Genomic DNA, 24,605 nt, shown 5'->3' on the forward strand with positions numbered 1-24,605 from the left:
TGCTCACCCCCAGACCCAATGCTTGAGTCCCAATTACCCCATAGATAGGGCCGCAGCAACTGGCCTGCCAAATAACTAGACCAAGGATCAGGCCACAATCAACTCTGGATCAGAAACAATCTCTGCTATGTACAGTGACAATTTCTGTCCTCTGTCCTGAAAAGAATGCTGTAGTGACATATGCTCCATGTTAAAAACATTTTCAAAAAGAAAAAAAGGAGAGGGAAAGAAGCCATCTATCTTAAGTCTACAAGGCAGCTGGACGGGGCCAGTACCAGCTTCCTGAGAAACTGTGGCCCACAGTGGCCCCAGCCCATGACCCTGGCCCTCACCCGGGGCGGGATATTCCAGGACAAACTCGCTGACTCACCGGAAAGGGTGGTGCTGTAGCAGGCACCTGAGCCTCAGAGGTGGCTCAGAGGTGGCCCGGAGGTGGCTATGGCCTGGCTGCAATGCCCAAACCCCAATAAATGAGGGGGGATTTGTGTTTTTGGTATAGCCTAGAAAAATCAACTCAGGTCTGAGAATGCAGGCCTCTGGAAGCTTGCTTAAAACTAGTATAACATCTTCATTCTTTTAGTTTAAACTGGACCAGGTTATTTTTCTTCCAATTCTTCCAATTCTTCTGTCTTCATGGTGCAATTATATTGCTTTCTCCAAAACCAGCCATACCTTCACGAGGCCTCAAATGGCTACGCACCAACACTGGGACCATGAAGGCATCGTTTACTACCACTGTACAGAGAAGGAAGTAAATACTCAGTTAATTTCAAGGAACTAGTCCAAAAATCACAGAGCTGGCCAGCCAAGGCAAGAGTGACCTCGCTGGTTTTCCCATCAGGGACAGTGGTCACCCGACAAGAGGCTAGAACGCATTCTGACACCTTTCTGGGGGACAAGTCCATCTGAACTTGTAGGATGTATCTTCCATGTAAAGACATGCAGGTAGCATCTTAAAAGACATAAAACCCAAATAAAGGGAAACAATAGTCCATAAGCTCTAAAAGGGCAAAAACTTTGCTGGTGTCCTTCGGTCTGTAGCCACACCTCAGAGGAATCAACTATGTGATGAATGAAAGACTAGACTGATGGGATGAATATCTGAGAAAAACAAGTATCTTCCTCTGACCTTCACAGTGGATTTTGGATAAAAGGTCGTCCAGAACTGATACCATTAGGATAGTACTAATAGAAAGTGGGGGTTTAAAGAGAGTGGAAAAGCCCTTGGAAAAGCCTGAATGGCTGACTTAGAACTAAAGAAGCCCCTGGGCCAGGGTGTGGCGAGACCCTCCCTGTAGATACCAGCAGCTACTCACAATGAGAAGCCACCTCGTGCACAAACACCCACAACCACCCCCCAGGAATCTTGTTTATCCTCCTCAGCTAAGCAAATAGGAGTCTTCTCAAATGGAAACGTCAACTGTAGACTGTGTGGCCTGATACAATCGCCACCGACCCTGAATTACAGGGGTCAAATCATAAAATATTCCTGCCCAGATAAGCAAGCGAGTTAGAGGAAGCAGAACAGGGTTATTTCCCACCATCTTAGGCTAACGCTCTACTGCGACACCAGCTAGGTGCCGGTGTTCAGGATTCCAGACCACATTCCTGCCCATCCACCCCCTAAACCCCTTTACAAAACGCAAAAACTGGGCAAGAAAAGAGTAGTGGGGCTTTCGGCCTGAGAGGCCTCATTAGCTGGCAAAAGGTTGGGCTAACTGAACACTGAGCATTTTCCTACACATCTCTGAGGACACTAAACATCTTAAACTCCATCAATACGTCAAAGATCTTTTTCAGAAAAAAAGGCAGATGCCAAGGCCACAGCTCAAACCGTACAGCAAAACTTAGCCTTGTTCTGAGGGCATTAAGGCTTCAGAGAGCCGTTCAACTGCACAGACGGGGCCCTGGCAGGCAGGCAGCCTCCTGTACTTCCCGATCACTCTTTCAGTCCACAAGTATGAATTTGGTATCCATCAAGTAACAGGGCCTGACTTTACGAAGAGAAGTGCTCCAAGCAAGACAACAGCCTATGCAAAGGCCCTGAGGTAGGGAGCATGGTCCTTCTTTCCTTAATACAGCCCAGCAACTAGTATCAAAGTCTCAGGGTTCACGCTCCACTCTAACAACAAAAATACAGAGTCGCAATTTTTATTTCAAAACAGAAACATTCCAAAATTTCTGGAAATATTTTTTCTAACCTTCAAGTCTACCACCTTCTCACCTCTCCTGGCTAACCACCTCTCCATTTTGGACATGGTTTCCCAGCAGCAGTAGCTTCTAGTTCCTGAATAGCTCACATGGGCCTCCAGTTGAGGACACACCCAAGCTCCTCGACAGCCAGTGGTCACCCCAGCTGCCTGTTCATGTCTCCGGAACAGGCTTGGGCAGGGACCAGGGAGGACATGTTTCCTAAGCTAAAGAAAGGAGCAAACCCGATCTGCTCTGGGCAGCACAGGAAGGAAGAAGGAAGTCATCCTGAGTGCAGGGAAGTCCTTGCTCATCCCTTGATGAGACCCCAGCAATGGGCCCTCCTCCATCCTGGGAAAGGAGAGACTGTTTGGGCACAGGGAGCAAGAGAGAGAACACAGTTCTGGGCTCTGTATGTGGTGTGCACTGTGAACACACAAACATTTCTAACCTCAAAGAACTTGGTTCCCTTGGCTGGTTCTATCCTCACCCCCACTGCCCACCAAAAACAGACTTCAGGAAGAAAATGAATCAAGTTTTACAAGCTTCCCTATTTACCCAGGGCTACAAATCTATCAGTGGGGAAGCTTTTAAAATAAACTCTCTCCTAGCACTGTCACTTCCTTTCTTCTATTTGCCAACACACACACACGCACACGCACATGCACACGCATACACTCGCACACATACCACACTTCTTATGGGTTACTTTAATCTTGGCTGTGGCTCCTGAGTCTAAAAGAGAAATTCCAAATTCAGAAATACACTAATCCACCACTTATAAATACTTCTAGCTTTTTATTCTGCTCTTCTCAAGTTGCTCATGGGTCTGAACATACCCCAGTATAGCTTCCTAAGCAGAGAGACCTCCCCAAGAACACTGGCTATCTTTCGGCCTCTCATGCGGTCATTCCAGAAATATTTACTGGACATGTTCTAGGGTGCTCTGCGTCATTTGCTCAAAACAGTACTGCAAGCTGAAAGTAAATTCCATTTTACAGGTGAGGACACTGAGGCGCAGAAGTTAAGCAACTGGCACAAGTTACACCGTGAGTAAAGGCCCTAGCGAGGATGAGAACCTAGGATGCTTTACCTTGTTTTTGGTACCCTGGTTCCCTAGTACCCTATGTCTCTCATACACAAAAAGCAAAGTTGTTGCCTTAAAAACAAAATAAAAATAAAATGAAATAATTCATTATGGCTCACTAGCCGCTATAATATTAAATCTTGAAAGCTAAAGGCTGTTTTAACTGCTGTTTCCCAAAAGGATCATGGAAAACACAACCAGCAGAACACAGAGGCTGTGCTTTAACACTGACAATGCCGCTGGGTACGGTTTGTAGAGGCAACACAGTTTGGGGCAGCTTTTCCCCAGGACAGGGAGGCTGCCCAATGGGCTGTAAGGAGCTGGCAGCCCAGCAGTAAGGGGCAGAAAGGAAAAGTGAGGGCTGGGTGGCCTTCCCACAGTGGCCCCTGAACCATTTCTACGGCTTGAGGTCCTCCAGATAAAATGACCCATGTGCATAGTGCCTTGCAGTTTAGAGCTGACCCTATCACAGACTCCTAGGCGCTGGGGAGGAGGGTAGAGCAACGGGAGGCCCCTTCTGGCAGATGACGGACCCAGGCTGCGTGCTGGGGTCTGTTGCTGGAAGCAGCTCAGATCATCTCGCCCCCAGCTCCAAGAAGACTGCTTATAATTCATATTCCAGTGTCTGCAGGGGAGGCAACACTACGGTATGCTCCAGAAACATAAAATGGGAAGAAGCACTTGCTCCATTTCAAACCTGTCTATCTCATTCATCCTAAATTCTCTAGCTGGCTTTCTATACCTCTAAACCCATAAAATGGCCCTACTTTCTGATCCCATCTTCCTCCCAAACTAGACACCCATCTCCCCTCTGGCTTCTGTCCACCCCCAAATACAACTTACGGGAATTCCCTTCCTTCTGGCCTGTCCGCATCCCCCCCATCTGCATACCCCACACCTGGGCACCTCCTTCCCCAGTTCTTCACTTTGCTCAGCCCTAAAGCAGAGGCAGTAAGGACTCTCATTCCATCTGTTCCTCTCACTGATTGCCCAGAGTGTAAAAAAATATTTTATAAAAAGTTGGGTACCATTATTCACCTGAGTTAGTGTCTGAGATCCAACCACACTTCATATATACACAGCGGTTTATTTCCTCCCTGGACTCTGTCCCCTATTGTTCATAGCTTACTGGGTGTCAGTCAGAAAACACCTTAGGTGACAGACTGGGGGAGATCCTAAAAAGAACTCTAACTCAGTGACTAAAGGGCTCGAAGTTGAAATCCAACTTCTCGTTTAAAGCAAAAAACAAAGCTGCCAAACTCAAGGCCTTCCTTCCTTCATGAAAGGAAGGATTTCCAACTAACCCTTTTACCAAAATCTAAGGTGGCCTCCTAACTAAAATCCCCCCTATTCTACAGAAGGGCCTTCCTCAGATTATTTTCCTTCAAAAAAAAAATTTAAAAACACCATAATTTACACACTGAGTATCTTTACTTTCCAAACCATTCAGAATTAGGGAAAGGGGGGAAAAACACGTCTGTTTCTATTTGAAACTGTCAAAATTAGCATTCAGTAATTAAAAATCACACCCTTTCTCTTAATAACCTAACCAGCATGATACAATCAGGTTGTGCCAACTCTTTAATCTAATTGACTAATTACAGATTTTAATTTAGTCAGTTACTGAACAACTGTTGACAATTTGTTTTCATTAGGGACAGAACAGAATAAATATTTAGGCTTCCAGTCACAAAGACTCCTGCAATCAGCTCTCCACTGTGACCCCAACTTCAGAGTAACTCTGGCTCCACCGACATCCTCAAACACAGGTACGCACGTTGCTTTCCACCCTCTTCTCAGCTACAGCCTGCACCACACAAACCTTCCTACATGTCCCTCTTAAGGCAAAATCCTTGATATGAGCGGCAGCCTCCATTCCCAAAGTACAGGCAATTCCCAAATTCACACACGTCACTCAAGAAGTGGCAAACACTTAAACGTTGTGAAGAAAAATAAATTCAATGCTACATGTCACTGGCTTTTAAGCAACAAAATAAGTTAACAGTCAAAATAGGTTTATCTGCATTCATCTCACTGGGAAGCAAACTGTCACTGACATCTTTTATTTTTTTTTAAAGACACACGTTTATAGATTTCTACTGAAATGATCCAGTTCTTCCCAAATGCATTTTCTCCAAGACCTCCATCTCCCAAAGTCATCCAAAAGTTTGTTAAAATAACAGTGTAGCTCCAAGGCACAGAATGGGGCCCTGGGTTCTAGTGCTGGCTCCATTATCTAATAACCATGGACTAATGACTTCGCTTCTCTGAGCCTCAGTTTCCTCAACCAAGGAATGGGATTAAAACAATCTCTGCCTTATAGAGAGAGTTACAGGGATTAAATGTTATACCCCCACATACCTCCTGGCCCAGGGCACATGTATAATAAATGCTGGTCCCCACTGTTTCAGAAATTTCATGTGTATTCCTCACAGTCCCCATGCGACAAATCAGGAAAGTCCCAGAAGAAAGACAGTGGCCAATTGAAGGTCACAGATCGTAAGTGGGGAAATTTGGTTGAGAAAGATGATTTCTGGACCCACTGTCCAGTGATCCACCTCCTTTGCTCAGTGACACCTCCTTTGCTCAGTGACAGCTCAGAGCAGTAGGAAACAATGTACTTGTGCCTTTGCAAATCTGTAGGGACGGGGGCTCTGGAGCAACTTCTAGAGATGAGAACTTTCTACTCAGGGTCTTACACCCCTGAGTCACCCATCCTCCAAGTTGCACTTTCCCTAACAAGGAAGCCTTGCCTACACTGACTGCTCTGCGATGGATGACCTAGAGAGAACTCTGCCTTGTGAGCCTCCTGATTCCCCAAGAAAAATGTAAGGAGCTTTCCTTCACAGAACCTAAGCTGGGCCATCCCAGAACAAAGCTAGAAGGAGCCCCCCCACTACACTGCTAGGGGGGTGTGAGAAGCACAGACGTTAAGCCAGAGGTTCGCAGCGTAAGGACTCAGGAGGGACTCTGGAGCATTGCTGGTATTTTTTTAAGTTCAACAAGAACCAGGTCTGCCTCAAGTGAAATGGAACCCAAATTCCCAATGTTTTCTGTTGACTAGAATTCCACTAAACTGGCGTGCTCACACCAGTTCCCCTAAGCTAATAAGAAACCCTGATAAGCACCAACTATATAGTTCTCATTTCTATTTCTTCAACAAAATGAACAGTGACTCAATGCATGCAATCTATTTGTAAGTAAAATATTTTCAAGCACAGAGTCCACAGGGGGAGGTAGAGGATTAATAAAAGGGAGCCTTTTAAGTGAAAAAATTGGTAAACTCTTCTTTAAGGTACACAGGCCCGAAGCAGAATGTCTTCTTCCTGGCTGAGGTCACTGACAGCCAGCCCAGTCCCTCTGCCAGTGGAGAGCACGGCATTGGTAAGGGACCATACGACCCCCAGGCAGGGCCTTCAGCTCACATGTCCCCACCTAGGCCTGCCAGCCCCAGTACCAAACCACCCTGGGCTGGGTAGTGGGTTGTCAGTTAATTAGGCAGCAAAAACATCAAATCTGGTATTAATTCTTAGGGAGACCGAACAGAATAGTTGTACTTCAGTTGACGTGCACCTTCAACATTGCTGAATCCCTCTAGTGCCTCATTTTCCTTAACTACAAAACAAATAAAAATGGAACTTAACCCACAAGGCTATTTTGAGTATGACAGGAGATAAGACCAAAAAGCATTTAGAACAGTACCTTGGCATCCAGTTAGCACTCAATAATTGTTCACTGTTGTTATCAGTTCTTCCTTCATGAAATGGGAAGAACATCCCATATACTTCGCTGCCCGAATAGGGTAAGAATTGAGTAAGAACACTTTTAAAGGTTTTGACACATAGTAAGTGCTTAATAAACACTCGTGTTCTTCATTAAACACGGGACTCGTTATTATTAAACCTCAATGCTGTAATTTAGTGATTTATCCCTCACAAGTAAGCATCACCCCGACTCCCGGTGGCTCAACCGCCCATAGGAGAACATTACTCCTTAAAAATTACCAGAGTCAAACACTGTGATTTTTATGTAGTCTCATCTCTTCAAGTTCCCTTTGACGAAAATGCTGCTACCGAAATAATGCCAAAGAAAAGTATGTGGCGACGGTCAACTAGATTTAAGTTCATTTCTATAGCTTGAGGTCAGAATCGACTAAAGCACTCTGGTGATCAAGTTTTCTGCAATTCCCTATTCCAAGCATTAGCACGCTGACAGAAATTCACTGCGGTATTTAAAGTGGCAGCCATCACAACTAACTCAAAATGTACTGGCTTCCCCGATGCTGAAATGCTCTGCTGAAACCATCAATTGGCCAGTTCGGAGATAAGGTGGTGGCTGAAATTCTCTGCCATGCTGTAAAATCCCCTTCTGAAGCGGCTCACCAGCCCGGAGATCCACAGCGAAACCTGCGGCCAGAGCTGCGGGCCAGCACTGCCTCGTGTAACACAAGCGGGTTCGCTGAGCGGGATCTGGCGGGTGGCGCTGCCAAGAGCCAAGGCCTCCAGAGAGAGGATAACATTTTCTACTGGAAGCCTTCTAAAAGACAGCGAGAAAAGAAGGGCAGTATGCACACGCCTGACACCAGGCCTGCCCACTGGGCCGTGTGCCCCCTCAGCACAGGCCGGGTGGCCAAAGCCACAGGAAGCCCAGGGCATCTCCCAAAGAAAGCTGCAAAATTCCTAAAGGACAGCACAGATACAGACACAGGCGCCAACCTCTTAAGTGAAGGTTTTCTAAAGTCAGTGGCTGCCCCAGGAATCGGGAGCCCATCCAGCCACGAACTTGCTGGGTTACCGCCCTACTCTATGCCTCAGTTTCCCCATCTGTAAATCGAGAGGTTCTTTTTTCATATATGTCCTATGATTTGATGGTCGGTTCAAATCTGAAGTAGCCTTTTCACAAGGGGATAACAATTTACAAACCATTTCATGTGCTTTCACTTGACTTCAAAGAAAACCTTGAGAGGCAGAAAAAAAGCCAGGCCTTATTTCACATTGTTCCATATCACAGACAAACGAAGATTCAGAGAGGTCAAATGACTTATCCAAAGCCATCTGAAAAAATCAGAACTTGAACCCTGTCATCCAAGTCCAAATCCTGTGTACTGGCCACGACACGGCTTTAGTCCCCATCATCGACCAGCACAGAGCCAGGCACACAGCAGGCACCCAGGACTAACTGCCTAACAGCCAACTGCTGCCCCGGGCCGGTCTGCAAAGCCACGCTCTGTCCATTCCAAGAGCTGGCAAAGCTGCAGCTAGCATCCTGGGCGTCGGGGAGGTCTGCCACCCCAGAGCATGCTCTCTGAAACAGCCTTTTGTGACAGGGAAAGAAGGATCAGAAGAAAACCTCAGACAGAAGCCCCAGGGAGCAGCCATGCTTCTTAAGGTCAGAGGACTGTGAAACAGAAGTGAAATGTCAGGCGCTTCACCCAAACACACAAAGAGCAGGAGACACAAAGCCTGCCTCAGGAGCTGTGCAAACAGCTGTCATCCAGAGGGGACAGGGAATTTGGGAGGCTGGGCCAACCTGGGTTCAAACAGGATGCCCTGAGACCTATTCTCAAGAATCTTGCTGAGGCCAGAGCCTGAGCCGTGCAGATGTTCAGACAACACCCTCCACAGGGGGCCTAGGACCCCTGCCTCAACTGCAGACAGGCGGGAGGAGCTGCCCAAGGCCAGCCGGCAGAGACAACTTGCAGACTTCAAAAAGGGAGCTACTGCTTATTCAGCATTCAGCAAACATCTGCTAAGCACCTTCCACGTGTTCGATGCACTAGAAATATGGCAGCAAACACCAGAGACAGAGGTGCTGAGCACCCCACAAGCAGCATTTTGGAAGAAAGGTGGGGAGACAATTCTCCAAAGAACCCTCATAGGTGGGGATGATTCCCTCTTTATTACAGATTAGGGAACTGAGGCCAGCAATTGCTTGTCACTGAGTTTGTCACTCAACCTGTGGGTCCCAAGATTCATTCTCAGCCTCTCCAGGCTTGTGGCTTTCAAAGTTTGGACTGAGACCCACAATAAGGCAAACTATATACCATAATCCAGGGCACGTGTTCACTTATAGGCACACAGAAATCACTGAAAACAAGTTACCCAAATTAATATTTACGTTTAGTTTCTGTCATACAGTTGTTTCATTTTTTTGTAATTGCCAGTCTGACCCAATAAGATGGTTTCAGGAGGCATTAACGGGTCACAACTCAGTTTGCAAAACAATGGCTTACCATGTACTTGTCTACCTCCACTAAAACATGTATTTAACACACCTGATCCCGAGACAGAGATCAAACCCTTCTCACTTCTCAAGGCCCAGAGTGTATCTCACCGACCTCAGGGATTACTCAAGATTGCAATAGGCCCCAAGAGTGGGATGGCAAAAAGGAGGTGAAAATAAGGGCTCCTACCCTCGGGAGCTTCCAACTTAGAAGGGGGAAGGGAAGAGATACAATCTTGACCCAAATCACTCTCCTTCCAGGAAGTAAGAAGCAAGTGAATAAGACATAAAGTTCCCAGTGAAAAAAGGAGAAAAAGGGGTGTTCCTATGAGGGTGGTCCTGGCAGGCCTCGTGAAGGCAGGCACATTCCAGGCTGGCATCTGCTCTACAGAAGGGCTGGTTGGCAGGGGAGCAAAAAAAAAAACCAAAAACCTCTCAGGTGGTACAGTACCAAGTAGGGACTTCAGAGGAGGGTCAGAGGGGCCTGGGGAAAGTTCTAGAACCCTAGAGCAAGAGATGTGGCTAGAAAAGAAGAAAATGGACACTGACAGAAGCACACAGACCAGGGGCTGGGCAGGAGCATCCATGTGTGTCTCATTTCATCCTCACAAGCGCAGGGGCTGGTTTGAGGCTGTGTGTGTGAAACCCCTCCCCACCCCACTCTCAGTCACTTTGGGGTGCTTAAAGAAGATGGATTCAAACCCAAGGGTCCACAGAGCTGATCAACAGGTGAGCAAGCCAGTAATGGTTCATGTTTCACACTTCTCACCCCGAAACCCCTGTTGCTGCCCCCCTTTTGGCCATCAGAGTCAGGATTCAGAGCAGGCAAGGTGAGACAGTAAGAACGACAGCACATGCTTGTGTGGCACTTACACTGTGCCACTGTATAGAGAGAGAGAGAGAGAGAGAGAGAGAGAGAGAGAGAGAGTGTGTGTGTGTGTGTATGTGTGTGGATGTACACACAGGCGAATAAACTCAATTAATTCTCATGACTACCCTCTGTGGTATATTTTATTAATCCCATTTTCCACCTAAGGAAACTGAGGCATAGAGAAGTTAATTAAGGTGCCCAAGTTCACACAGCTTCTAAGTGTAGCAAGGCAGCACAGGGCAAAGAACCCTGATCGGGTCTGTAGGGTTGAGTCCTACTGGTGACCTCAGGCGGGGCATCCTTCTTCTCTGGGCCTCAGTTTACCTACTTGTAAGGTGACCAGGTGACCTCCAGTTCCATTGCCTGCAACCCTATCTACACAGACATTAAAAACATTTCCCAGCCTCTAACGGGGGTAGAACTGTTTACCTACCCCCACAACCTGTCCATCGCTCCAAAGAACAACATCATTCTGCACAACTGTTCTTAAGCACTTATCACATCCTGACCTGCATCTACCTCTTCAACTAGACAATGAGCAGAGCAGGCAGTGATCGGGCTTAACACCTCAAAACTAATATGTATGTTCTGCTCCTGCCTGGTCTGGGGACCAGCTGATCAAGGTCTCGGGCTCACCTTAGGAAGTCAAAAGAGAAAGCAGCCGATGTACCCAGAACCAACATCCTGTGGACCTTTCCCAAGCTCGCCTTCTCCTTTAGGCCCCTCACTCAATCAGAAAGTCAGGTGAAGCCCAAGGCCAGCTAAGACAGCATACACCCAAAGCAAGCCATGACAAGACCCTGACTCAGGGGCTTTCAATCCTGCTGTCCCTGTAAGCATTTATACAGCACTTCACAGCACAGCAGCTTTCCTTGTGCCTTTTCTCACGGCCACTCCCACAGTGGGCTGAGCAGAACCGCCCTTTGTGCCTGTTTCACAGCTGAGAAACAGACCTTAAGAAGTGAAGCCTCCCCCCGCCCCCCGCACACACACACTAACAAAAGGTATGAAATCGAAATGTGAATTCAGATTTCTGCTGATGCCAAGTCGCCAGCCCTTTGGGTCTCACTATTTAGCTATGTGGCAGCCACATGTGGGAGTGGGACAGGACCACTCTGTACAACACAGATAAGGGACACAGATATCTCAGGGGAGTACTTATCAGTGCCAGCCTGTGGCAGGATGCCTGCTCTGTCCCGTGCAGGGGTGTGGGGGTGAGACAAGATGGCTGGTGTGGAGGGAAGAATCCACGACACATCCGGGGAGCCCAGGCACCAGAGGGCATCATGGAAAATTCAAGTGTCCAGTTCCCTAGGGTCAACTTGCTCTCCCAGGAAAATATGCTGTTGTCTCCACGATATTCAAAGTTTTGGGGAAAAAATTTAAGGCTATAATGAGAAAGGAAACAAATTCTCTAGCCACAGAGAGACATGTATTTTCCATATACACTACTACTTGACACTTATGACAACCACACAAAAGAACCACCATTTCCCTATCCAACGATGGGGAAACTGAGGATCCAAAAGTCTGCCCTGTCGAGAAATGACAGAGTAGGGACTGGAACTCAGGTGTGCATCCTAGCCACCACTCAGAGCCCCAACCCTTCAAAATCCAGAGGATTCAAGGAAAAGAAAAGCGTAACACGGAGAGAAACATGCCTAAAACTCATCTCGCCAAGACTACAGAAAACCCCATTACCCTGGCGAATCAAAAACAGTTATTATTGTCTGTCTGCTGTAAGCTCCCAGCAACATGTATTAAAGAAGTTTATGTGAATCGTCTAATGCACTCGTGCCATGGTCAGAATTATTACCAAGCTAAAAAAGATTAATTTTTCTAAATACTCTAAACCGTAGACGCTATAATAAAGGCTACGGCTAGTGTAACATTTCTGTTATCTTGGCTGACAGGACCTCAAGTACACACACCTCTCTTCCACTTCTCCCTCTTATGATTTAAGTGTACACACACTCACACGCAGAGGAGAGAAGGTCAAGGGAAGGGGGAAAAGTGGCTCGGACCTGACGTCCCCACTAGAGAACCTGCTTCCCCTGGAAAATTAATATGGCCCAAGGGACGCTACACTGCAGGGAGAACTGGGTGTCTCCTGGCTCCCTCAGAGCGGTGGCTGACACAGAGCTAGCGCTCAGTCCAAGTTTGCAAATGCTTAGCTAACAAAGATGGCATTATGCAAAGACTGGTGCGCACGGCTGGTCTTGGAGTTCAAATGAAGTGACCACTGCCAAAAACTTTGTTTGGGTCCCCACCACTCCCCCCGCCCCACCTCCTGCCTTGAAATAAAGGGCAAGGATTTGCAATTTGGGGTCTTGCTGCCACTTGAAACCCATTAAGGTGGCTGCATTACCCAGGTCCTAGCAAAATGCAATTCCAGTTACTCATTTAGTGTTTAATTAGCTACCGATGGAGGAGTCTGGCAGCCTCTGGGGTTAAGAGGAATTGCAGCAAATGGGGTGGGGGAGCCCGAAGAAAGGACTCAACACAAAGTCTAAGCTCCAAAGGGAGTGGAGAAAGAAACAACTGTGTGTGTTTTGTTTTCATAATCTGCCACACAAGGGTGCCAAGGGTCAGAGCCAAAGGCAACGCCACAAACTTGCCAGGACCTCTAGGCAGATAGCTAGGCTAGCTTATCGCGGAGGAGAGCACTCCCCCAGCTACCCAGCGTCCAGCTACAGCCTTCTCCCATTCCTGCCCGTACTGCCACCCTCTCATGCTCCTGCCCCCAAAAGTCTCGGGCAAACGTGGACACTCCCCACCTGGCAGGAACCTCAGCTCAGCACATCCAAGGAGAGCCCTCTCAAATATCACTTTGCTATTTCAAACCCACCAAGGACACGCACTGAACCCCTGCCACTGAGCCACAAATACCTCCATTCTCATACACGCCTAGGACTCTGGGGCACTTTCCTATCTAATCAACCTTCCTGGAGACACAGGCTCACAGCAAGAAGTGGAGGGGTCAGCAGGATCCTGCTGGGTGGGAGCACAGGAGTAAGGGAGCCAACCCCACAGAGGGAGATTGAATCAGGGGCTCACAACTGCTCACAAGAGGTCTTCAGAGCAGAGAAATTGAGGCCCAAGACTCGCCAAGGTCATGGGACTCCATGTCCACTACTCATCCCAAGTTCTTCATCACTGAGGATCACAAAGGGGCTTGGGATTTGGGACAGCAGTCCATGAACCTCCTGAATCATATACAAAGTCTCCTTAGTGGGAACACATATTTTTTCTGGAAGGCAAAGTCATAGCTTTTATAACATTTTCCCTGCCCAAAGAGCCACTGCATCATAACAAACTCCCTTCCCAGAGCTCAGGTCCCACCTCTGCCAGTGACTCTGCAATTCATCTTTCAGGAACTTCAGTTTAATTCTCTGCTAAATTCGTTTCTTCAGCGAATTTCTCTCTCTTTCTCTCTCTCTTTCTTTCTTTCATTTATCTTTTTTTTTTTTTAGTGCCTACAGCACCTGGTATTCCTAGGTAGTCTCCCATCCAAGTACTAACCAGGCCCGACCCTGCTTCGATTCCAAGATCAGACAAGATCGGGCACATTCAAGGTGGCATGGCCGTAGACCCTTCGGTGAATTTAGCAGAGAATATAGGCACACTTCTGGTCAGATGCAAACACCTTCCCTCTGTTTTTCAGGGATTCTGTATCAAATGAGTGTTATCATAAGCTCAGAGGAAGACTAATAGACCGCGGCCTAGTCCCAGCTCTGCCACCCCCTGGCTAAGTGCCCTTGGACAAACCATCTAAACTCCAGGCCTCAGGTTCCCTCATCTAGAAAATGGGGATGAGACTTAATAAAATCTGACCAACGAGGCAGCGGTGAGGCCAAACCACAGTCACATACTGAAAAAGCATTATGAAAAGTTCAGCAACGTGAACAGTGCAGGAACCATCGCTTCTAGCCAGCGCTCCTGCTCAGACGCCACCTCAGGGTCTTACCTACTCATTTCTTGCCACCAAAAGGAAAACACAAAATTAGCTACCACAGAGATGGAAAGGGCTGCTGGTAGTTGAGGAGGCTCCAAAGACACTTCTACCAACCGCACAGACCCTGGAGGAGGTCAATGTTGAGATCACCAGGACACCACTGGGCCCGCAGTGAGAGACACAGCTGGCAGTTCGGAGTGTCTACTCTACAAACGGCCAGGACCCAGACAACAGCACCTAAGAAAACCCAAGGGGACCCAAACCCAAGGGGACCCCAAGGGCTCTCATCAATATTCTTGAGTACTACTCTGGCCAGAGGAGAACAGCAAGAGGACCTCAGGCAGGGTCCCTGTGAGCTGCTTCTCATGGCCTTAGGGCTCTTCTGACTTAAGACAAACCAATTTCTCAGAAAAGTCCACTCCGGGTACCGCTCCCCGTTGTATGTGGTCAACATCAGGGCACTCTGGCTTATAACAATGAGCCAAGAAACCTGAAGTCGCCAGATGTGTGGGGGAAAATAGACTGTGACTCAAATAAAAACTCATCAATTCAAAGAAAATTTAAACAACCTCCCAGCTGAGTCACCTGCTTCATTCCAAGCCCTACAGCCTGGCCTTGACCTGAGAAGAGCCTTTAATGTCACCCTGATCCATCAGGAAGGAGAGACAACTTGCAAGAACAAAAAATCATTTCCCCAAGAAAGCTGAGACCAGGCTCTTCCTGATGGACAGAGGTCCTTTCAAGTCCAGAAGAACCAGGTGCTCCCTCCTCATCCCTGCCCTGCAACCACTGACTATTTACTACCCCCCAAGGTACCAAGTACCAAGTCTGGGCTGCACAGACTCCCCCACAAACCGTGAAAACCTCTGAATCTCCTTGATCAAAACCAAAAGGCCAGTCACTGCATACTCTCATTCACGCTCCATTTTATCTTCTAAAAAGGATTTAAGGTAACTAGTTAACCGACATTAAATCACCTGGCTCAAGATGACCTAGCAAAAATGAAGTCACTGAAAGAATATGGTCCAGTATTCCATGGGCTATTCCAGACCAGGTTGCTCACTGACCCCAAATTACCTATTTTTTCTTACTCACAGTTCTTTATCTCCTTATTCAATTAGCATGTGTGCCTACTATGTGCAAGGTATTGTGGGAGCTACAGAGATGAATAGTTCTGTGGATGAATGGTCTCTGGCATGGAAAAAATTAATAAGCTGTGGTTGGAAAGACAAACCTGAATGATAAGTGAGTCAGAATAGGTGTGGACAAATGATGCCACGAACCTGTGAGGCTGAGCCTTAGTGAGGTCAGGAACACTGATTCTGGAATCAGTTACGACTTGTGTTGAGATCCTAATTCTACCACCTACAGGCTGTGAAGTAGGCTGTGAAGTAACCTCTCTGTGCCTCATTTTCTCCATCTGCAACAGAAAGTTAACATGCCTTCTCTACAGGGTCACTGAACCTACAGCACTCCGCACAGGGGCCCAGCACACGGAAAGCCTCCAACAGAGCCTTTGTGTAGGTTTTTAGACACTGAGATTGAGGAGCAATCAGAGTGCGCAGAAAACAATCATAAAAGTCCTCCACGAAGGAGAACTTAAAAGATGAACAGGATGTGAGTGGGTAAAATAGACTTGCTTTGCAGGCAAGAGGAAAGAAGTCCAGAAAGAGGCTATAGCAATAATACTAGCAAGAAGGAATGAGTGCTAAGTAGATAGTAGCCATGAAAATAGACAGAACACATGAAGACTTGAGAAAAACAAAAAGGTTTCCTTTTCTTAGTTTTCTTATATATTTAATTTCTTTATCTTTTAGTTTTATGTCACCCCTACAACTCAGTGCTATCTCTTAACTCCTTCAGAACTGACGTTCCCTTCCTGTCCCCATTCATCATTCCATTCCTCCTCCCACATGACCTGACTCACGTACAGGAAGTGGATCCCAATCCAGAAAAAAGGGTTTTAATCCTAAAATCTGTGAATCCTGGGCCTCAATCAGTGTAACCTCATTTCTTCATAGCATCTTCTAAATGTCCATGCCAACCTCAGCAATCTCTACACAATTCAGCTGCCATTCCTTAACAAATTACTGAAAGCCGACCCATGCAAGCTTTCCCAGCCACCATAGTTTCAAGGTGGCAGACCAAACCACAAATTCCCAGTGTCTCACATTATTTACTACAGTATTAAACTTAGTTAAAAATCATTAATGTCTCTGAACGATACCTCCAAAAAATAACACAAACTACCTATATCAAGAGATTGACTTAAAATAGGCATGCCTACCCATCCCCAACTCTAAAATAAAACCATTTGCATAGACAGCAGTCAAAGACTTGCCGTACAAGAATTGACCATCCATAGGTTTTAAAAAAAAAAAAGGCACAAGACTTCTACTAGGTAGAAAGGTCAAATTCACCAACTATTTTTCTATGGCTAATGTACCTCTTAGCCTCCTCCCCGACCTCCAGCTCAGAAAACCCTATGATCACCACCACAGATTTTCCCAGAAGAACCGCATCACAAGTGGAACCAGTCACCTCACCTTTCACTACAAAAAGTTTACCAGGCCATAAATATCATCTGCCAGTTTCTCTTTTTTCAGCCCTAGAGGGGACACAAGAACTGGTCAATTTCCTCAGCATTCCACTCCAAGGGCATTCACTTTTCAGTCATAGCAGAATTTCATCACATTGAATATTCTCAAAACCAGGCAGCCTCCAGCTGAGTCTCTAACTCCTCTTATTACAGAGAAAATTTTCACCATAAGATATTCATGGTAATGGGATTTGACCACTTGTGAAACTCAACCAGATGGGTTCTGGTCTCCTAGGCCAGTTTCAAACTCTGCATGCAGGGGACGCAGATGGCCTGGCCAAGTGGGTGGGCCCTGATGACGTTTAAGAAACCAACCTCCATTCCCCAGAGCTTGGGGCTTGGGGACCATTCCTCCCCACTTCATGCATAAGTACAAGACGAAATAGTTCGACCTCTTACATGCACGTGTGCGCACACAGGCACACATACATACACACTTAACTGTCTCAAGGCCAACAGGACTAAAAGGAGGCCAGGAAGATCTTCCGACACTTCCCCTTCCATCTTCCCCAGAAGATCCTAACCTGTTACAGCTGATCATAAAGTCTGACTCCAACTCAAGTTTAGAGTCCAATTTTCTTTTGAGATGGGCTGGCACTGGAGATGGACATGCGGCAGACATGTCTCTTATAAGCGTTTCATCTTAAGAAACTCATCCAGATAAAGAATGAATGATAGGATAGAAAGCACTACAACATAATGAAATTAACTACCTTCACAAGAGTATTTTGAACACAGTATTATGAACCAGCCAAGGACCTCAAAGTAAACATCATCTTAGTAGACAGAACATGAGCCCCCACCAAACACGCACACACACACCCCAAAACATAATTTGAAAGATCACTCCCTGAAAAGTAATACGGGAGTCCATTTCAACAAATTTGTGCTCAATACCCCTTCTACTCCAAAACACAAGTTTCATATTTGCTTTTTGGGGGGTTGTGGTTCATTTTTTTCCTTAAGCCAACACCAAAGAGGCAAAGGCCCCTCCCAGTTAACTGTCCACTCTGAACATAAACCTCACATGGTTGATCCTACACAACACCACTTAATTCTCCAGATAGATATCTATGCTCTTTTGCATAATTACAACATCACGAAATACCGTTCACCAAGTTAGAACGCTGCTGGAGAAGGATACGGGGCGAGGGAAGCGAGGAGGTGGGCAAAGAAAGAAAGGCAAGGAAAAAACAAAACCCACTGCCAACTGGCCATGTATTTGCTTTTGGTCCTAAAGAAGTTAGAGCTATCCAACCCTGTAATTATTGCCAGGATTAAAATTTTGTTACTCACGTAATCATGAAAGGCTTTTGCTTCACTTGAATGTTCACAAGTGTCTCGCCTTTCAGGAGCTGCACAGTAAAGGTCCCAAAATACGCTGCAAGTTGAAAAATAAAATAAGATCGGGTTACTAATTATGACTTGTGTATACAATGGCAAGCGCACAATGCACGGTGCTAATAGCACCAGGTCTCCCAAAGGCTCAACCCTACCTTTCCAGCCTTCATTGGGCAAACTCAGCCTAGAAAACAAATGGACCTAACCTCTTCTGGCAAGCCAGCCATTTGTAATAAGAGTAATAGTTCTCATCTATCAGGCACCTACTATATGTCGGATGCCTCACACCCATGATTCTGCTTGTGACTACCACAGCACTGTAAGATGGGTGATTTATCCCCACTTTATACAGGAGGCATGGAAGCATGGACAGGTTAGTACAACCCACTCACGGATGCCCAGACAGGACAAGTAGGACTCTGAATGAAAATCCATGCCTGCCTCATCTGTGCTCCTTTCACTGTTCCCCATCCCCACTCAACCCAAAATGGCTGCATTTAGTAAAAAGATTAAATTGTCAAAGTCAGGACTATGATTCATACGTGCAGCAAATTGGGCAGTAAAGGGAACCTATAGGTTCTTAACCCAGGATCTCATACCCTCAACTCCTCCCACCTCAGCCAGGCCCTCCCCCAAAGTATTCCACACAAGAATCACTCCACCCCTGCCCACCAAAGAATATGTGTCAATTAGCCAAAGGTCAACCCAGTATCTTGTCCTGTCATATTGAAATAGAGAGCCCTCCTCAGAAAGGCACCTGTGCAGCAAAAAGGGGGATCTGAGGAGTGGGAGCCCAAGATATCCCCCTCCATGATTTTGTATGATCACTCCACCTCTTGGTATAACAGGAGAACAGACATACAAGTCCTTTGTCAACCAGTAAAACCCTGTGCAAACATGAGGTAGTCACTGTATTAACAAGGAGCCTTAGAAACTCTCTCCAGGTCAGAAACCCAAGGTCCGGAGCTGGGAACTGATTGAAGGGTAAAATGGGCACCAGAGAGGAAGTCCGAAACCTGGTCAGTGCTCCTGTCCCCATCACAAAACATACAGCACAGAAAAAACCATCTCAACTGCCAGCTCTGCCAGTCATCAGACAAGCATCTCGCTCAAGGTGTATGAATAATGCAGCATCTCTAGATCAGCTCCACCCCTTCCTCCCACCCCCAAAACGCTGGTCATTTGCTCAATATCAAATCATATAAGGCAACTTGTAACTACCAAGACCACAGCCAGAGGCACCACGGCCTAAGCCGGGCACAGCAGACAGGCTGGATAAGTTCCGGGGAGATTATGGATAGAACAGGAAAATCAGGGACTTCTACTAGCTGCAGAGGGGGGCTGAAGAACATTCCTTTCTGTCCTCTGAAGCTGCACATATTTGATTAACTCCTCCACACACTAAAGATTTCTAACACTATAAACTCCCCAGCCCCTTCTAAGTAACTCAGACTCATAAGCCTAGGTTTCTGCAAAACCCATGATGGTCAGACTGGCCAACCCCATCCACACACTCATCTCCAAAAACAACCACAGTAAACCTATCACCCTCTCCAGCAGGTAGAAGTCTTACACCACACCAAATGCCTCTAACACTGGCAGTTTCGAGGTTGGCAGAAGTAATTAAAAACTTATTTTCCCTGCACAAGTTAGAACAGACACTTCACACCCCATCCCCACCCCACATTTCAAAGAGACTTGAAACAGTAACTCGAGCTGGCGGTCAGGTAAACGTGCTAAGATCCCAAGACGGGGCACTCCGTTTTCCTGAACTCTACCAAAATATCAAAAGCCACTCTGCTTTCTTTTTCTTTTCAAAAGGATGTCAAAGACTGCACTGATCAGTTCCACAAAACACCCAAGTCTTAAGGGCACTGCGACTAGCTCCCACTGACCCTAAGTCTCCCTCCTGCCTGCTGCAAACCTACACCAGCTGAGTTGGTCCCCCACCAGCCAGGCTGAGGGGCCCGGGAGAGGGTCACAAATAAGAGAGCCCCTAACTGCCAACTACAGGCAGACTGAGAGGTCAATGCCAACCAGTCAAAGTTCTCCGTAAAATGAAACTCTGTGGTTTTAGGGATGCTGGGGGTGGGGGCAGGGCCCACAGAGGAGAGAAAGGTCCAGTCAGTCTGAATCAGTATCTTTAAAGGAAGTGGCAGCCCCTTCTTGCCTTTTCTCAGGGTGCCTGGAAAAGGCCAGAATAGATTCTCTCTCTCAAGGTTTTGAGCTCATAGTAGAAAAAAAGAAAAGACAGGCCAGTTTGTAAAACAGACCTGGAATCCCCTCACCGCGCCCCGCCCCCACCCCCTCTAATTAAAGCAGCATGCAAAACTGACAAAAATCCTTCAAAGTTTTTTCAAGCCTGCCCAGTGGCCCAGAGTGAGATGGAAAAGTAAGGAGTTTCTATCCACACACCAGGCACAATTTAGTAGGTTCTCAACAAGAGGGTAAAGAGGAGGCAAAAACTTTAGGCGCTAGCCTCTTCTGCTCTTTTCGTCCCTCACCAGTCCTAGTTTGAATGCCCAGAGGTGCCCTGTACTGTGCAATGCTGAGACTAATACACGGGGGGGCCTCCTCCCGTCTTTGTTCACTTGGACCCGGGACGCAAAACAAAACAAACACAAACACAAAACTATCACACAAACTTACCACCACCATGAGTGCAAAAACCCAGGCGGTTCTCCCAACGTGATGTTTTTTTCCCATCGAATCTGGAAAGGAGAAAGCAGAGACAGCTTAGAGGAGCAGAGGGGAGGGGTGGGCTGGGGGCTTCCCAAAGCCAAAAGGCTGTGAAGACCAACTAACAATAAATGCCAAAAGGTGATAAAAATTCAAAATGGTGGCCACAGTGGCTGCTCCTGAAAACAAAGGCTCTAAGAATAGTGGGGAGGAGGGGGTGTCAAGAAATTGGATGATGGGGGAAGTTCCACTCACCTCCGACAAGAAGGTCTGTGCAGATTTCTGTGCTCCTACGTGCAGTAAATATTCGTAGACGTATAAAGCTAACCTGAAAAGTAGGCAGGGGGGCACAGAGAGAGAGGAAAGGCATCAGAACACACGGGGCGATCGCTCCTGAACCTTGCTTGCCGGTTTCCAGCCCTGTCTGCGCTGTCCCATTGTGGCCCCAAACAGAGGTAAGCAGCTAGCTCGGCCCCGGGGCCGCGGGTGCAAGCAGTTAAGAGGTGGGTACCAGGGGAAGCGTTATCGCACGCCGTGGGGGCCTAGAGAGCAGCCCCCAAACTTGAACTTCCAAGTGGTGTCGGGGCCAAACCCACTTAGGTGTCTCAAACTCGCAAGCCACCCGACCCCAGAGCCTCCCTCCTTTTCCAGACCCACTCCTTGCCACACTCTCTCCAGCTTTGAGGGTCCGGGGACTCAGTCCTGGACTCCGTGGTGCTCGGTGAGCTCTGGAGAGGGCAGCAAAGCGCCGCCCTCACCACCTCCCACCAAACAACTGTCCCCCAAGCCTAGGACCAAGCCGGGCCCCTGTCCCTGCCCAGCCCGGCGCCCCGGAGGGTACGGGGCCGACGGCGAAGCCGAGGGCAGGGAAGGGAGAGCGCTCCGGGCCGAACAAAGCCCCCGGCACGCACTCCTCACGCCGCGGGCGGACAAAAGGAGCCTTCGGGGATGCAGAAGCCACGCGCCCCCTGCCCGCGCCCGGTGGGCAAAGTGCGGCCACCGCGGTGAGCGCCCCGGCTCGCTCGCGGGACCTCGCCCACCGCTCACCGCGGGCTCCCGCGCCCGGCACGCCCCACGGGCCACCAAGCGCCCCCTCCCTCGGCGGCGTTCCCCACCGCCCCTTCCCCGATGCCCCAACCTCCGCCGGCTCCCAACAATGGGCTCTCCCACGCCGCCCGCTACGGCCTCAGAGACCCTGCCAGGCAGGCGGCGCCGGGGCTTGGGGCGCAGCAGCCCCCGCCCGCCCACCTGCCTCCCACCGCCCGCCCGCAGCCCGGCGGCCACTTGGAAAATAGGGCTTACTTTTCTCGAGCCTGCCCGTCCGAGGGCACCGCTGAGCCTTTGCCTTTGGCAAACATGGTCTGCGGAGAAGAGGGCGCAGAGCCTCGCCGCCGCCGCCGCCGCCGCTACCGCTCCGGCTGCTCCCGAGCTGCCCCTAGCTCCCGGCCCCCTCCCCGGCGCTCGCCCGCTCGCTCGCTCGCTCGCGCTCTCCTCGCCGCACTCCCCACCCTCCCCCCCAGGCGCTGGCTCCGCGCTCTTTCCAGCTGTCAAAGCGTCAGCCCCGGCCGCGGCCCCATCGCCCTGGAACTCCTCCCGCGCCGGCTCGGCCTGGGGTGCCGGTGCCGCCGCCGCCGCTAGCCCGCCGGCCCGGCTGCCCGCTGGCTCGCTCGCGCGCCCGCCCGCCTGCGCCGCCCTCTGCGCCTCCGGCACCGCTGTCGCCGCCGCTGCCGCTGGTCTACTTGGAGCTCAACCGAACGTGGCTACCCGGGCGAGGGAGCGAGGCGGGCGTCAACGTCCCGCGATTGATAGCCAGCCCCACCAATCCGCGCGCGGGGGCGGGCCCGGGGCGGTCCGGGAGGGACGCCCTGTCAGCGCCCAGCCGCGGCAGTCCTCGCTGCGGCCGCCTCCACCGAGCCGCTACCCTTGGTCTTGCCGACGGACCGGGGGTATCCGGGGGCGCTAGCCTCTCTTTTCTGTAGATGTGGGGCGGGGACACGAATCGGGGTGCGGGAGCTCCGGTCTCCCAGCCACAGCGAGGAGCGGGTTTGACAAGCGCTCTCCGCGGCGAAGAGCGGGGGGGCGCTGCGGCAGCGTTGGAGGGGAGGGGGCGCGGACCCCCAAGCCGAGCGCCGCCGGCTCCCTCCCGCCACGTCCCTATTCCTTATCTGCCCCTCACCTCCCCCCGCTGCGGCCCGCGCCGGCCCAGCCCTGTCTCCCCCTCCCCCTCATGCCTCCCCTGGGCTCCCCCCACCCCCTCCCCAGACTCCAGCCCGGCCCCCCACCCGCCGGCCGCCCCGCCCCCGGTCCTCCCTGTCGCCCAGTCTGGCTTCCGAGCGCCCGGCCTGGGGCTCCACGCTGCGAGCTGGGCGGCTGGAGCCGGCGCCGAGTCGCGCGGCTACTCCTTTACTAGATCATTAAAATACTTTGGAAAACCCCAAAGTGGAGCCGCGAGAAAATGGCCCTTGGCGTGCTTTGGGGAGCCTGGGGGAAGGGATGAGGGACTTGGGCTAAGAGAGGGGAGAGTGAATGCCCCCTAATTTCTAAGATCTGCCAGCCCTAGCAAGTTGGCTCGGTTTCTCCACAGGAGACGGTGCCATCCCGGGGTAAGGGGGAGTCACCTGGGCGCCCCACAACACGGAATGCGCGCCACAGAAATCCACAAACTTCAAATAAATGGAGCTAAATTGAGGAATGGGTGCCGAGAGTCAGGCGTGGGGGGAGGGGAAGCTTCCATTGTCAGTGACCCAGGTGTACAATGGGAAATTGAGGGGGGGGCTGGCAGAGTGACCCAGCTATTTGCCGCTGACTCCTTTTTGCCCACATCGAGAATCCCGAGGACACACTGTGAGTCCCTTATTAGAGAGTCTTAAGACCAGAAACCAGCATAATGGGGGGACTCCCCCATTTCAGACTGTTTTTAGAGCGCGGTTCTCTTTAAATGTGATAAAACACTGTCGGCACTGTCTCTTTAAAAGAGTCTAGCAGAAAAAGCTGTGTAAGCGCTGATTGGCTGCCTGTTTGGATACATCTTTAGGGGAGCCTTGAAACTGTTAGCCTAGGTTGATTTTTTTTTTTTAACTGCGCTGTTCCAATAAACAAGTAACGCCCCTCCCCCTAACATGCCTTGCTCCAAACAATTAAAGGATAGGTCAGTGTCCTGGGGAAAACACGTTTCAAGTAAGAAAACTCAGAACTAGATTTCGACAAAATAAAGAATAATTCCCTACCACTGAAGTTTGCTTATTTTGATCTGTAGAAGAGAGAGAAGGGGCTTTTAAAAGAAATGCCCCGCAGCAAATAGATCTGCATTGGTTCAGGAAGGAGACTCTGGGTACATTTTTGAAATAATGTTCTACTCAATGTAACAGCCTACCTAAATTAGAATACAGCCAGGCCCTAGGGACGCCTCTGGACGCACTCTGTTCTCTGCCGGGACCTGGAGCTCTCTGGAGAAGGGAGCAGAAAAAGGGAAACACTGAACCGTATAGTCTGTGTGCTTAGCCCCTAGTTTAAAGGTGGTTTTGTGAATGAGAGAGGCATGGAGGTTTGGAAGGGAGTCGAAATACAACTATAGGGGAGAGAAGGAAATAATTACAGTTATTTTTCCCCTAGGCGGTTTAATTTAATAGGGCTAACTTAAGGTACCTTAGAGTCCACACTA

General features: G+C 49.0%; 1 protein-coding gene and 1 pseudogene across 3 annotated transcripts in view; both read right to left on the minus strand.

The window, feature by feature from the left end:
* SSBP3 (single stranded DNA binding protein 3) overlaps window positions 1-22,426 on the minus strand; it is a 153,580-nt gene extending 131,154 nt beyond the window's left edge. Inside the window, exons 1-4 of one of the 3 annotated variants that reach the window (XM_039887039.1) lie at window positions 22,247-22,426; window positions 21,200-21,272; window positions 20,915-20,976; window positions 18,221-18,305 (exon numbers count right to left, since the gene is read on the minus strand). In XM_039887039.1, the coding sequence (XP_039742973.1) occupies window positions 18,221-18,305; window positions 20,915-20,976; window positions 21,200-21,272; window positions 22,247-22,302 (276 nt within the window). In that variant the 5' untranslated portion in view covers window positions 22,303-22,426. The remainder of the gene's footprint in view (window positions 1-18,220; window positions 18,306-20,914; window positions 20,977-21,199; window positions 21,273-22,246) is intronic. The other 2 variants (XM_039887056.1, XM_039887046.1) reach the window with 2 other exon arrangements.
* On the minus strand, window positions 13,844-13,962 carry LOC120581535 (uncharacterized; annotated as a pseudogene).
* Window positions 22,427-24,605: the final 2,179 nt, after the last annotated feature.

Source organism: Pteropus medius, unplaced genomic scaffold (assembly GCF_902729225.1).
Source record: "Pteropus medius unplaced genomic scaffold, Ma_sr-lr_union100, whole genome shotgun sequence".
Taxonomy (NCBI): Eukaryota; Metazoa; Chordata; class Mammalia; order Chiroptera; family Pteropodidae; genus Pteropus; species Pteropus medius.